Here is a 13,935-nt window from a genome sequence, read left to right on the forward strand (position 1 = left end):
ATAAAAAATTTGAGTCGAATGAAAGGAATCAATATAGACAACATGTATTTCGTACATATCAGTGGCCTTTTTTTCAATATTATGTCTATTGAATTTTTGTGTACATATATGAAAACAGACAATTTAGCCGCGGCTGAAACTGGTTTCGAGCAAAGTTTAAGCAAGATGTGTAAAAAGTGTGGTGAGACGAAAACCGTAGATTATTTCCGTTGCTGTAATAAAGTAAAAGCTACTATATCAATACAAATAAAGCATGTTAAAATTAATTACATGAAGTCACTGAAAGAAGAACAATGATAAAGTAAAACAGTATCATCAGAAGTATGTGAATAGGCTTCAACGAAAACATGCAGTTAAGAATAATGAATGCAACGAAAGGTATTACGAAAGTAATAAGAAGATTTCTGTATGAAAATAATAAATATATATGTAGGTCTTACCTCAAAAAATATCAGAAAATAGGACAGTATTAGTAAAATAAGACGTGTTAATAGGTTGACCGACCACGAGCTAACGACAAAGATGTACTCCGCCATTGTCCACTGGTTGACTATCTTGTGAATGCCGCTTACGTGCTTATATACTCCTACAGTAGCCAGTGATGTCACATGTGCTCAGTCCCGCACCATATATGGCAGTGTTTTGGTGGAACCCCCCCCCCTCCCCCCCCTCCACCCACTTTATCTTCCGAATCACAGGATCCCACAGAATCCCAGGCAGTGCTCAGCTGCAATTCACCGACAGTACTGAGCGTGTTGTCCGATAATTTGATCTGTATTGCTTCATTTGGTAAGCTATTCAAGAAGCCTTTGGTCTGTTTAATAACAGAACTATCGTCGACTGCAATTCGGCGTCCGTTTTCCGGTGCACGTTCCTCTACAGCTGATGTTTCGGGATAGCGTCGCCTCGAACACCTTTCACGCTCCATAAGGCGCTGTTCAATAGTGCGGACAGTCTGATCCACATTAAACTGCCCTCACTTTCACAGTTTTTATGTATATTCTACGTGTTTTGAGGCTTCCATCGCCTTTCGCAGGCTTCAAGGGTCGCCTGATCTTTTCCGGGGGTCTGAAGACGATACATTCGTCATATGGCCTCATGGATATGAGGAACTGTAATAGTTCCTGGAACACATCAGTAACATCCACGGCCACATGAAGTTCATGATGTAAACAGAAAAGGACGGTTTCTTCCCGTTTCTAGACGTCGTTGTCCTCCGTAATCCGTATAGATGTTTTTCAAAATGATGGAGCACGGTAATCAGTTGTCCATTCCGTTCAGGTCTTATTAAAGCACATCTAGATTTTGGCTAGTGTCTAGCCATTATCAATACACTATTCATAGTTTCAATTCCAGTACGTCAGTCCACTGCCGGACGGGCTTGTGTCACAGTTCATTCCACCTAAAGGTGTCATGGTTTACCATAAGCTCACCCATACGATTCGGTATCTGAGCGACTGCAACTATTACCACCCAGCACAGAAACGGTCTGTTCTTGGAATCTTGGTGCATTGAGCTGAAACCGCTTCAGATGCCGGAAACCTGCCGATGGAACTGAGCTATATACGTAAAGTTTTCAAGGGAGTCGGTTACTACAACACACAAATTTCGCTAGCAGTTTCATCTAACCGCGAAAGCAGGAGATCTCCGAAGAAGACACGAAGATTGCGACTTTACCGTTTTGCGGCTTAGCAGCAGGGAAGATTAGCCGGCTCTCGAAGAAACATAGATTAGACACAGTCTTCAGGCATCCAGCAAAGATGCGCCAACTAACGAAGCCCGTGAAAGACGATGTAGGACTCTGAACACCTGGGCTATAGCTTGTGCCCGTCGGTCAGACTATCGACACTATCTAACGCGATCTCGTAAAATCAACTGCAGCGGAGGATGCACTGTAAAACGGTCATCGAATTGCATTCGACGATACTTCTATTACTAAACGGACCAACAGCTTCTGGAATAGAGTAATCAATGAAGCAATACAGATCAAAATATCGGACGACACCCTCAATAAGGACGGTGGATTGCAGTTGAGCATGGCAGTGGACTATGTGATTTGGGAGTTGATGCGGACGTGGCGGTCGCGTTACCATAACAGTGCCGTATATGATACGGGAATTGGCTCCAGTGATGTCACTGGTAGCTGCGCGTCCGTATAAGCACGGCAGTGGCATTCACACTACAGTAACCAGTTGATGGTGGCAGAGGAGATCTCTGCCGAAAGCTCATGGGCAGTTAATCTGACGTAGCATGAAACAGGAGAATATTTTATTAATGGATATCGTTCCGAGAACATGTGCTCTTACTAAAAGGATATTATTACGTGAAAATGAATAGTTATTAAATAATCGTTCCTAATATAAATTGATATAAATTTAAGGGCCGAGAAAATCGAGTATTTCATCTAAGTCTCTGGCATCTGAGAAAGTTATAAAATAACATAAAATATTTTCATCAGAACATATGTGATGGCATCCAGTGTTCTCCAGTCATACACCTTACACTTAAAAAAAATGGTTCAAATGGCTCTGAGCACTACGGGACTCAACTGCTGTGGTCATCAGTCCCCTAGAACTTAGAACTACTTAAACCTAACTAACCTAAGGACATAACACACCCATGCCCGAGGCAGGATTCGAACCTGCGACCGCAGCAGCAGCGCGGCTCCGGACTGGAGCGCTTAGAACCGCACGGCCACCGCGGCCGGCCCTTACACTTCCACCGGATTACCACACAGTATAGTGTGATTCATCACTCCAAGCTACTTATTTGCAGTCATTCACTCTCCAGTGGGGGATTTAGTGAGTGATTCTTCCACTGATTTCGTGAGATTTTGTACATCCACTCCCCTCAGTTCTCAAAGGTCGCTATTTGTCAGTACATAAGGTCTGACTCGTCTTGCTTCGCTATGTTTGTTTCTTCAGATTTACACTTCATAATCACACCACCAACACACGACTTTGGCAGCTTTAGGAGCGTTGAAACATCCCTGGTGGATCTGTTAATCAGATGATATCCAGTTGGAAGTCAACGAGCCCTCCTGACTGACAGATTCTGCTGTACTGCTCCTCTGCTGTCAACACAGTATCCAAGGCCTCATTTCGTACTGCTGAGCCTGACTTTCGTGACATTCACTGGTTATTTCCGTAATACCTAGTGATGCAGCCAGAACTTTCTAGCGCTGACATAGCAGATAGTTAATCTACTACAAATAAGGACGTTTTTGGTCCAAATTTAGTTTTCAGCAAATTACTCGAAAACTATTATAGGTAGCTCAATGGGATTACATAATTAATATTTTTATACTAAACTAAAGCTTCATACAAATTTTCATATTTCTAAGTCTAACATTTAGCGCCTTCAATTCGTTTTAAAAACGTGGATTCTGATCAAAATATTGTTTTAACCACGTTGAGACTTATACAAGTTAATTTTGACATACAACTGCACTTTATGACCAGTTTTTGGTTTCCTAGCTGTATTATTTTGCGCCGCTTACTTTTTCCTTAAAACTACGTATTTAGGGCAAAATATTCATCTGATCAATCTGAGATTTGACAGTTTAAACATTAATGCACTACAACACATGCTGACAAAGTATCGAAAAGCAACTTTAACTTTAACCTTAACTATCGTGCAATACTAACATTCTACGCACAGACGCGTTGTGGTGACGTGGCGCTACTAGCAGTGAACTGGGGTAATTTCCGGCACACTCGTTCGCCTCTGTATCTCTCAAATGATACAGCGCTTGTTTCGTCACAGTGTGACCTACCCATTGTCTATACGTGAACCAACTGAAATGGCTTAGAACGCACACTTAGTTCCATTTCTCCGCGTCAAGATCACTACCATTTTCTGTTTCAACTCTTAAGGAAGAATGGACTGCCATGCCTTCACAGATAGAAAGACACGTTATTGAAAGTGTCTCCAGCAGAGATCATGTCGTCATAGATACTAAGTGTTGGACATACTCCATATTAAACGTCCAATAGTAGGTGCGCGGATACCCTTGGTCATATAGTGTACTTCTTAATTTGGTGAAGGTTCACAAGGAAGATGAGAGTCTGATTATAAATTCGGGTGGACCTCGACTAAGATTGTTCAAGTGAACGGCCGTTCCATTGCTGAAAATTCTGATGAAGTGTAACTATCTCCGATTTATCACTTTCAAACTTCATACGTTGGTTACACAGGGTGTGAAAGGTTGCTTCTTAGCGACACGGACATTTTTATCCCTCCTGAATCTGCATTTCGCATTGTGTTTGTCACGAACTTTACCAGGCTGACAGCCAGCATGTCGATTGCAAAACGCGAGTGCCCAGAATCTTTGCTAGTGAGCATAAGGAGTGGTCTTCTCTGAGATGCCGTGGTATTTAAACCCTGGTCAGGCAATCGTTATGCAAGGTGGCAGTTTTGGCTAATTTCACAGTCACGCTATCGCGAGCACATAGGACATTCTATATTATTCTTTTGTTGTTGATAGGCGTTCGTTCAGTCGGGCTGGCTAACAGGCTTGGACCTCGCCATATTCAAAGAGTTAAGGCGTTTTGGCTAGTATACAAAATGGGAAGACTTTGACAGGCCTGCTCTGATGTAATAAAATGAGAACGTAGACTGTAGTGTGAATTATGTATTTGTTTAATTGCAGATGGGCTCTCATTTATCAGATTATCGGGTTGCCTATTTCGTGTGCTAAATGTGGGTTGTTGTTTAATATTACACTTAATCTCTACCCGTGTGATCCAAAACCCATTTCAACATAGGAATTTTAGAGCGCAGTTTATCTCACTCTAAATTATATTGTGCAGAGAATACGCAAAGTTTGTTCATCCCTACGTGTCAGTCCAGTCACTAATTATCTACTTCACACTGTTTATCAGTTATAGCTTTTGACAATTTGCTTACAAGTAAGAAACTTCCTGGCAGATTAAAATTGTGTGTCGGACCGAGAGTCGCCGGTTCGCAGGAAAAAAATGGTTCAAATGGCTCTGAGCACTATGGGACTCAACATCTGAGGTCATCAGTCCCCTAGAACTTAGAACTAGTTAAACCTAACTAACCTAAGGACATCACACACATCCATGCCCGAGGCAGGATTCGAACCTGCGACCGTAGCGGTCGCGCGGTTCCAGACTGTAGCGCCTAGAACCGCTCGGCCACTCCGGCCGGCGGTTCGCAGGAAAGCTTCTGTGAAGTTTGGAAGGTAGGAAACGAGGTACTGCGGAAGTAAAGCTGTGAGGATGGGTTCTGTGTAGTGCTTGGGTAGGTAGCTCTGTTGGTAGAACACTCGCCCGCGAAAGGCAAAGGTCGCGAGTTCGAGTTGCGGCCCGGCACATAGTTTTAACCTACCAGGAAGTTTCGTATCAGCACACACTCCAGTGCAGAGTGGAAATTTAATTTTAGATTGTTACAAGTAGTAACACAAATTTTTTTCGCTCTTTACTGAGTAACACGCATACCATGTGGTTTGGCATTCTTGTTAGCATTTGAGCCGGCCGGTGTGGCCGAGCGGTTCTAGGCGATTTAGTCTGGAACCGCGTGACCGCTACGGCCGCAGGTTCGAATCCTTAGGTTACTTAGGTTTAAGTAGTTCTAAGTTTTCGGGGACTGATGACCTCAGATGTTAAGTCCCATAGTGCTCAGAGCCATTTTTTTTTAGCATTTGAATAAAACCGCCCGTCGAGTTCAGATGATCCACACAATTGCTATTCTGAGAGTCACATTGCACTAGCAAGATCCCTTGGAACTTAGCTCTCGCAAGAGAATTTTCAGGTGGTAATGTACGTCTGATGGGAATTCTATTTCTTTCAATTCCGCCCAGTTGGGGAGACGAATAAACTGCACTCATTAGTTCTCATCAAAAGACAGAGATTTTTAGGTCAATAAAATTTTAATGAACAATGCCCGTTAAAGGACATTTTCGTAGTTTACAGAATCAGCTTAGATATTTTGTGTTACTCTTTGATATAATGTGAATCGGACCTTTTAGTTCACAATCCTTGTTTAAAGTTGAGACATAAATACTGAATGGTTTTCCCTTGTTTGTTGGGCTCTTGCATAAGCTTGATTTCTTTATTACTATTCTAATGACATCGTGTTATTATTAAAAAATGTTTCTTGTACTTGTAGCTGTACTCTAGGACAGGAACAATTATTCTAAACTTAAATATATATGGAAGTGATAGTTCACAACACAGGGCAGCTTAATAGCGATAGTGGTTGTTTATGTGTCTCTGCTACATAACTATGAAAGTAAATCAAAGCCAACTGTGGCATGTATGTAGCAGTTGATACTGTTATAATCGGAATAAAGCTGTTGCTAACTGTACACCGTTTAATTTCTAGTTACAATCGCCTAATGTACGTAGCTTGGTGACGAACGACGGTTATCAGGCCCCCGTAGCCACAAATGACTCGAAAACTGTGTGATCAACTAGAATACTAGAAAAATAAGTAATATATCAGTATTACGAACTTACCCGTACTTCGCGAAATCCGTCAGCATGTTAACCCATCTGTCTCTGATGCGACCGTCTTCAGAGTCAGGGTCCAGGTCAGCAGTACTGTTTTCTCTCATGAACTCCAGCTGCACTTCTGCTCCGTGAGCCACTCCTGCAAATTTGATGACGCGTTAAGCCCGCAGTGTCTTGACATTTCGTTAATATCGATCTGTGTGAGGACTATAGTTGCTTATCCACTGTGGCTGCGTGTGAATTCATTCCTAGTTATGACTTCGCGAAGTCTACACTGTTGTTTGACATCGCTCGGCAAATACTGAAGCAACTGCTGGAATTTTATCAAATCTGACTGTTAGAGTTCATATTATAAGAAGGCCAGCACGTCTGCTGATCTATCATACCCCACGTCACACTAGCTTTTTATAAGTCGTCTTCGTCTGTTGTTATTGTTCTCAGGTACACAAGTATTCCTACTTTTTACTTAATGTGTCTCCACTACATGATTTATAAGCTCGCGAAATCAGAGTTTGCCGTGCAACTTCGGCGATACGCAAAGCACTCAAAGGAAATGGATGAGCGAGGTAGGGATTTCACAGAGTTTCCGAATTCTACCGACCACCCTCATGACGTTTGTGGAATCTTCTTTATGAAAGACGCCTACAATCCCAGCGTCAATTTGATACCAGTGCTGGCAAAATTTAGCAATTTCATCCTGTGTATTCGAATGCGTCCGTTGTGGCAGTAAGTTTTGAGTGTGATGAATGCAGCATTGTACGCTTCAGAGGGGCTGCATCGTAGTATCAGACCAAGTTGATTGATTACATCGATGCCGACCGCATTACGTGAACTGAGCAGATGTGCTAGACTATAGAATAAATAGGTTTACAGAACGCTAGCATAATCAACTGAAATAGCCTAGGAGTCCCGCAAAGATTATTACACAATGATATCTGAGGACTTATCAACAACCTATGAAAGACCTTATACCCTCGCTATCATATTTCCAGATATAACCATGGACAGAGGTGTGCATGATGTTCATTTATCCTCGAGTTGGTGTCTGTCGTTCAGTTGCCCAAAAATATCTGGGAGCTTCTATGTTATGCCACATGGTGGGGGCAAGAGACTCGGACTAACACTGTCAGCTGTAGATCCCACTTCCGCGTTGCGGTGAGCGATCAGTGACTCCCATTCAAGACTATATCTGGCAAGAACCATGTGACACGCATTGTTGCCTAGTGACACGCCTCTTGATGTCACAGTTTGGAGGGATATTACGAACTGCGTCAAGCAGAGGTAATTCACAAAAACCCACCCACTTGTTTCTTTAAAACGGGTGGAACCGAAGGAAAGAAATTAAGTTCCGTCTAGGCTCAGAAGAATCATAAGCTGTCCTACTTGCAAGCATGGAACAATCAGTCGGTTGGTATGTGACTGCGTAGACTTTTCCAATATAGTAACTCGCGGTAGTCTCTTCGAGTCTGCTTCTGGATCTTATTTGGAAATTTGTGGTAAGTTACTATGGGACCAAACTGCTGAGGTCATCGTTCCTAGGCTTACTCACTACTTAATCTAACTTACACTAACTTACGCTAAGGAAACACACACACGCATGCCCAAGGGAGGACGCGAACCTCCAACGGGGTGAGCTGCGGGAACCGTGTCAAGGCGCTCAGGACCGCGCGGCTATAGCGCGTGGCCGGATCTTAAAATCAACATGAAAGTTAGGTGAACAAAAATGGCCATATCACAATGATACAACCATGGAGAGTCAAAATTTAACTCGGTAATATGTTGTAATGTTTTGTGCTACAAAGTTTTACATTCACTTATAAAAAGAAACATTTTGCGCTGAAAAAGTGTTCATTCCGTTTTACTGTTTAACAAGGAACTACATTTGTTAATATATTCTGATATTTATAATGATACTACATGGTTCGAGATGAGCGCGAGAGAGAAATGTGAGGACGAAAGACTACAGCAGCTAATGATGGCGAGTTTCTCAGGTGGTAGCAGCTCAACCCGCAGCAGCTCTCAGCCCCCTGCAGGCTAGCTGTTCACCTTCGGATCGCGTATACCACGAAGGTAACTTACGCATGACTAACCAGTCTACCCTTGTGTCAGAGTGTGTTACTAAGCATCGCTACGTGAAGTTTCGGTGTATAACTTTCGGCAAGAAAGCGCCTTGTGTACACTAACCACAGGCTGTGGGCATTAGGTGCTTCTGAAAAAGGAAGCTCCTGTTCGGTGCTACTCCGAGAGTCAGTCCCAATGAGAAAACAACAAGCTGTCGGGGTTGATGTTACTTTCTATTATCACCGAATGTGGACGGTCCTGGCCATAATGGGACCACTTTTCCAAGCGAAGTGTGAGGGTTATATACGAATCTGTTGGGTTGTCACTACGTGGCTGATTCTGACGGCCAGCAGCCTCCAGCACAGACATGCGGTCATCGCATCTCAGCAAAAACTGATATTTATTGTGCCGTTTTCTGTCTTAATTACAATCGCAAAACGTAGTAACGAATAATAATTTCCGTTTTCCGTTTCTCTCTTCTCTCTAAAGCAAACAGAAAATTGTATTTCATATTTTAGAAATGACTAATTAAGAACTTATTCGCTTGGTTAAAACAAATTTTCAGTCTGGAGGTTATCAGCATATACAAGACAACATCAAGGTCTCACTAAGTCGTTGTTTTCGCCGACTTCACAAAAATTCATGATTTACCTGAACGAGAATCATTACTGATATTCCGGTGAGAGTTCGGAGAGGACGGTCTTTACTACTAAACTGTTAAACCCGAACCTCGGTTCAGTTGTATGTCACCTATCTGACGGGTTCCAGGAGCAACAAGAATTAGCTTTACGGATTTGCGCATCATCTAAAATGCTACTATAAATTCATTAAGAGAAATAATCTTATGTTAAACTTTTAACACAGTAAGACAGGTATTGAAGTTAGAAAGTGCCTTTGTATCTTGAAGCAGCGCAACTCATGACATGCAAATTATCTGGACTATACTCATCCAGTATTTAAGAATGACAGGACTTAGCGCCTCGCAACAATCTTTACACATTATTTCAAATCTTTCAAAATTTTTTTCTCGCTAACAGCCCTGCAGTTCATGCAATAGAACTTCAGCAACAGGCATAACGCTCTAATCTAGTACTTCTGTACTACAATCTATCTGCAACAGATTTTGCGGACTGTATCCAAATATACCACTGAATGTACCTGCAAAATTATACTATTCTACGACAGATAGCGCATGAAATATGACACTACAAACATCGAAAAAAACTGCACTGTGTTCAATCACAAATATTTTACTTTTTAGTATCAAATACTTAACACATTAACTCATTTACAAAGTACTCAGACATCTGAAGCTTTTTTATACATGAAATTCTATCCTTTAAAGAATTGTTGATGGGTGTTACTTGTACATATAGGAACAACACAGAAAGGTAAAATTCAAGAACGAGATTTAAGAGCCCTTTGAAATAAAGCTGGAATCAGACAAGAAGATGTACTTTCTCAGCCCACTTTGAATTGTGTTTTACAGGAGATCATTTGAGAATAAAGAAAATCACTAAAGAAAGACGACGGAAATGAAGATCGGGCGCTATTAGAACCCAAATTCAAAGAGTTGTGTGTAGTCTGGATGGCTTTTGGTGATGACTTGCCCATTTGTCAAATGGTTCAAATGGCTCTGAGCACAATGGGACTTAACATCTGTCATCAGTCCCCTAGAACTTAGAACTACTTAAACCTAACTAACCTAAGGACATCACACACATCCATGCCCGAGGCAGGATTCGAACCTGCGACCGTAGCGGTCGCGCGGTTCCAGACTGTAGCGCCTAGAACCGCTCGGCCACCCCGGCCGGCGGCCATTTATCCAACAGTATTAGTTGAGAATACAAGAAGACAGACAATTTTCGAGAAAAAGCAGAGAGAGAGAGAGATGGAAAGTTGGCCTACATATCTCCTATGAGAAGAGCATATATATACTGGATAACGTCGACTGGCCAGGGTAGATGCTGAATGACCACGGTAAGACAGGAAGAGTTAAGAAATTTAACTATCTGCATGAAGTAATTCCACATAATTAGCTGAACCAAGGTGCGAAAAGGAAAACAGTTCAGAGGAGGCATGAATCAGTCGTGGTAATACAGAGTGACAATTACTGAACGTAAATTAGTTACAAACTACGGCGTGCACACACTTTGTTCAACATGGAAACGCCACTACAGATATTCGGATTTAGGTTATGTCATGTTCGATATGTCTGCCATCATTGCCGAAGATATGGCGCTGACGAATACCGAAATTCTGCGTGCCCCGGTTAAGTGACGCAACATCGATGGTGTCGATGACCTCCGGAATGACTATTTTCAGCCCAGCAATGATTTTGGTATTATTGCTGTACATCTTGTTTTTAATACAATCCCACAAAAAGGACTCGCATGTGTTCAGATCCGGAAAATATGACGGCCAAGCGAGGCCCATGCCAGTGGCCTCTGGGGACCACAGAACCAGAACGCAGTCAGCAAAGTGCACCTGTAGGACATAAAACACTTTCCTGCTTCGATGGGGTCGAACTCCTTCTTGCATAAACCACATCTTGTCGCAATCAGGGTCACTTTGGGTAATGAGAATGAAAACATCTTCCAAAACCTTCACGTATCTTCCCGTAGTCACCGTGCCATCAAGGAATATTGCACCGATTATTCCGTTACTGAACATTGCACACCACACAGACACCCGCTGAGGGTGAAGAGACTTTTCTATCGCGAAATGCGGATTCTCAGTCTCCCAAATTCGTCAGTTTTGCTTATTGACGAACCTCTCCAAATGAAAGTGGGATTCGTCGTTAAACCAAGCCACGCATGCGCTTAGAAATTTCCATCATGTTTCGAGGTCAACCATGCAGTTTGACCCCTCAACGCAAACCGTTCAGAACTTATGACGATTATATTTCATTTGGTTCAATAATTGTCACCCTGGACCTATCTTTAAAAGGGAGGGAGGAAACGCTATTAGAAATCTAGGGATATTTCTTTATATCAGACTGGATATAAAAATTTTTAGAAGGTATTTACACAAAGACTCGCAGTCCTTCGAAAATAATTACTTGTTGTATTGAACTGGATTCAGGTACGTTAGATGCTGTTTAGACAAATAATTTAAGACCATGTGTATTTTAACAGAGAATCACATCTTCTGTTTATTGACAACGTGCTGTGAAAGCCGTTGACAATGTAGATCCGAAAACGTTATTGGAAACAGCAGACAGAAGAGGCATGTCACATCCATTAGCAATGGTAATCCAAATAATATTCGAAGACTGCGAAGTCGCCATTGCATCTAGGTTCACAACAAGGATGCACTCTGTACCCGATAATTTTTTTATTATCTACTAACGTACTGAGGACATGTTGAGGCAATGGCTAAACGAAAGAGTTTTCCACCTGTAACATTAAACAACAAATTACCTAATCAAAAACCTCTTTGCTGATGAGCGACTTGTTACAGCTGACAGTGATGATACCCTTCAAATCGCTATTTATAAATTAAATATAACAGCCAGCCGCTACAACTTAAGATTCACGTACTTAAAAACAGTCATGACTTTTAAAACTCAAGAACGAGTCCCAAAAAAATAGTAGTAAACGAACCGAAAATAGACAGACTGAATGAATTCAACTCTAGTAAATAGCATCTCCTGAACAGACGCAAAAGACATTCCGAAAGGAATAGAAAGATTCAGTTGCATTAATGGGGCCGTGTACAGAACGCTGAATATAAAGATGAGGTAAGAAGCCTTAATGAAGGTGTACAACACCATACCACAGTCTTCTGGCCCTCCTAAGCGGCGCATTGTGCCTTGGTGGACGGAAGAGTGCCGTTCAGCCATCCGGGACAGGCGTGCGGCTCTTCGCCGATTTAAATGCCGCCCAACAGCAGTCAATCTTACCGCCTTTCGCATCGCGAGAGCCAGGGCACGCCGTGTCATTAAAGAGAGCAAGAAAAGGTCATGGCAGGAGTTCCTGGACTCCATCAACCGTTCCACTTGTTCCACAAAAGTATGGGAAGCCATCCGGAGGATTTCCGGTAAACGCAGCCGTCTACCAATAGCTGCAGTCCTGAACCAGGGATGCCTCCAAACAACACCCAGAGCCATTGCTCAGACGCTGGCAGAGCATTTTGCACAAAGTACTGCCACTGCAACCCAGGATCCAGCCTTTCGTCGCTACCGTGCGACTGTCGAACGAGCGAAGTTGGACTTTCGGTCGAACAGTTCTGAGGCCTACAACTCCCCTTTCTCCATGTGGGAACTTGAATCGGCACTTACTGCGACTTCTGACACTGCACCAGGTTACGACCGCATCCGGTACTCCATGCTTCGCCATCTGCCAGCGGCGTCCAAGGAAATCCTCCTCGAATTTTTTAATCTCATATGGCAGACAGGAGTGCTCCCCACCTCGTGGAGGGAGGCAATCCTCATCCCTCTCCTCAAACCAGGGAAGGAGCGCACATGTCCCAGTAGTTATCGTAATATCGCCTTGACAAGCTGTGTCGGAAAGACCCTGGAACGAATGGTTAACCGTCGTCTGGTCTGGCTGCTAGAGACCAGACAGCTCCTTAGCCCCTTTCAGTGTGGATTCCGAAAATTTCGGTCCACAGTCGACAACCTGACCCTCCTCGAGGCGGCTATTCAGCAGGCTTTCCTCCGTCGGCATCACTGTATCGGTATCTTCTTTGATATCAGTAAGGCATATGATACTACTTGGAGACACTGTATTCTTGCACAACTGCATCAATGGGGCTTTCGTGGCCGCCTCCCCATTTTCATTCGGTCTTTCCTGTCTCAGCGGTTTTTTCGGACCCGCGTTGGTAACGCACTCTCTGACCGCTTTGAGCAAGAGAACGGTGTCCCCCAGGGCAGTGTTTTAAGCGTTACTCTCTTTGCCATAGCAATCAACAGTATAACGTCTACAGTGAGGAGTCCAGTACAGTGCTCCTTGTTTGTGGACGACTTTGCTGTTTTCTGTTCCTCCTCTAGTGTTGCATCCGCGAGCCGTCAATTGCAACTAACAGTGCGGCGGTTAGAGGAGTGGGCTGCAAAGACGGGTTTTCGGTTTTCTGCCGATAAGTGTGTTTGTGTTCATTTTAATCGTTCTCGTCGTCTTTTTACGTTGCCTGCCTTGCATATGGGGGATACTATCCTACATTTTGGAGACACAGTGCGGTTTCTGGGCCTCATTTTTGACTCCAAGTTGTCATGGTTGCCACACCTACGCGACTTGAAAGCCAGAACGTTGAAGGCACTGAACATCCTCAAGTGCCTCAGCCACAGGTCTTGGGGAGCGGACAGGGCGCGTCTCCTTCAGTTTTATCGAGCTTTTGTGCGCTCACGGCTGGACTATGGGTGCACAGTATATGGGTCAGCGAGGCCGTCTTATTTGCG

General features: G+C 43.2%; 1 protein-coding gene across 1 annotated transcript in view; it reads right to left on the reverse strand.

Annotated features, from left to right (window-relative positions):
* LOC126237656 (acetylcholinesterase-like) overlaps positions 1 to 13,935 on the reverse strand; it is a 129,280-nt gene that overhangs the window by 5,644 nt on the left and 109,701 nt on the right. The window contains exon 10 of the mRNA XM_049947740.1: positions 6,483 to 6,615. Coding sequence (XP_049803697.1) covers positions 6,483 to 6,615 — 133 coding nt within the window. The remainder of the gene's footprint in view (positions 1 to 6,482; positions 6,616 to 13,935) is intronic.

The sequence above is a fragment of the Schistocerca nitens genome, chromosome 1, assembly GCF_023898315.1.
Source record: "Schistocerca nitens isolate TAMUIC-IGC-003100 chromosome 1, iqSchNite1.1, whole genome shotgun sequence".
Lineage (NCBI taxonomy): Eukaryota > Metazoa > Arthropoda > Insecta > Orthoptera > Acrididae > Schistocerca > Schistocerca nitens.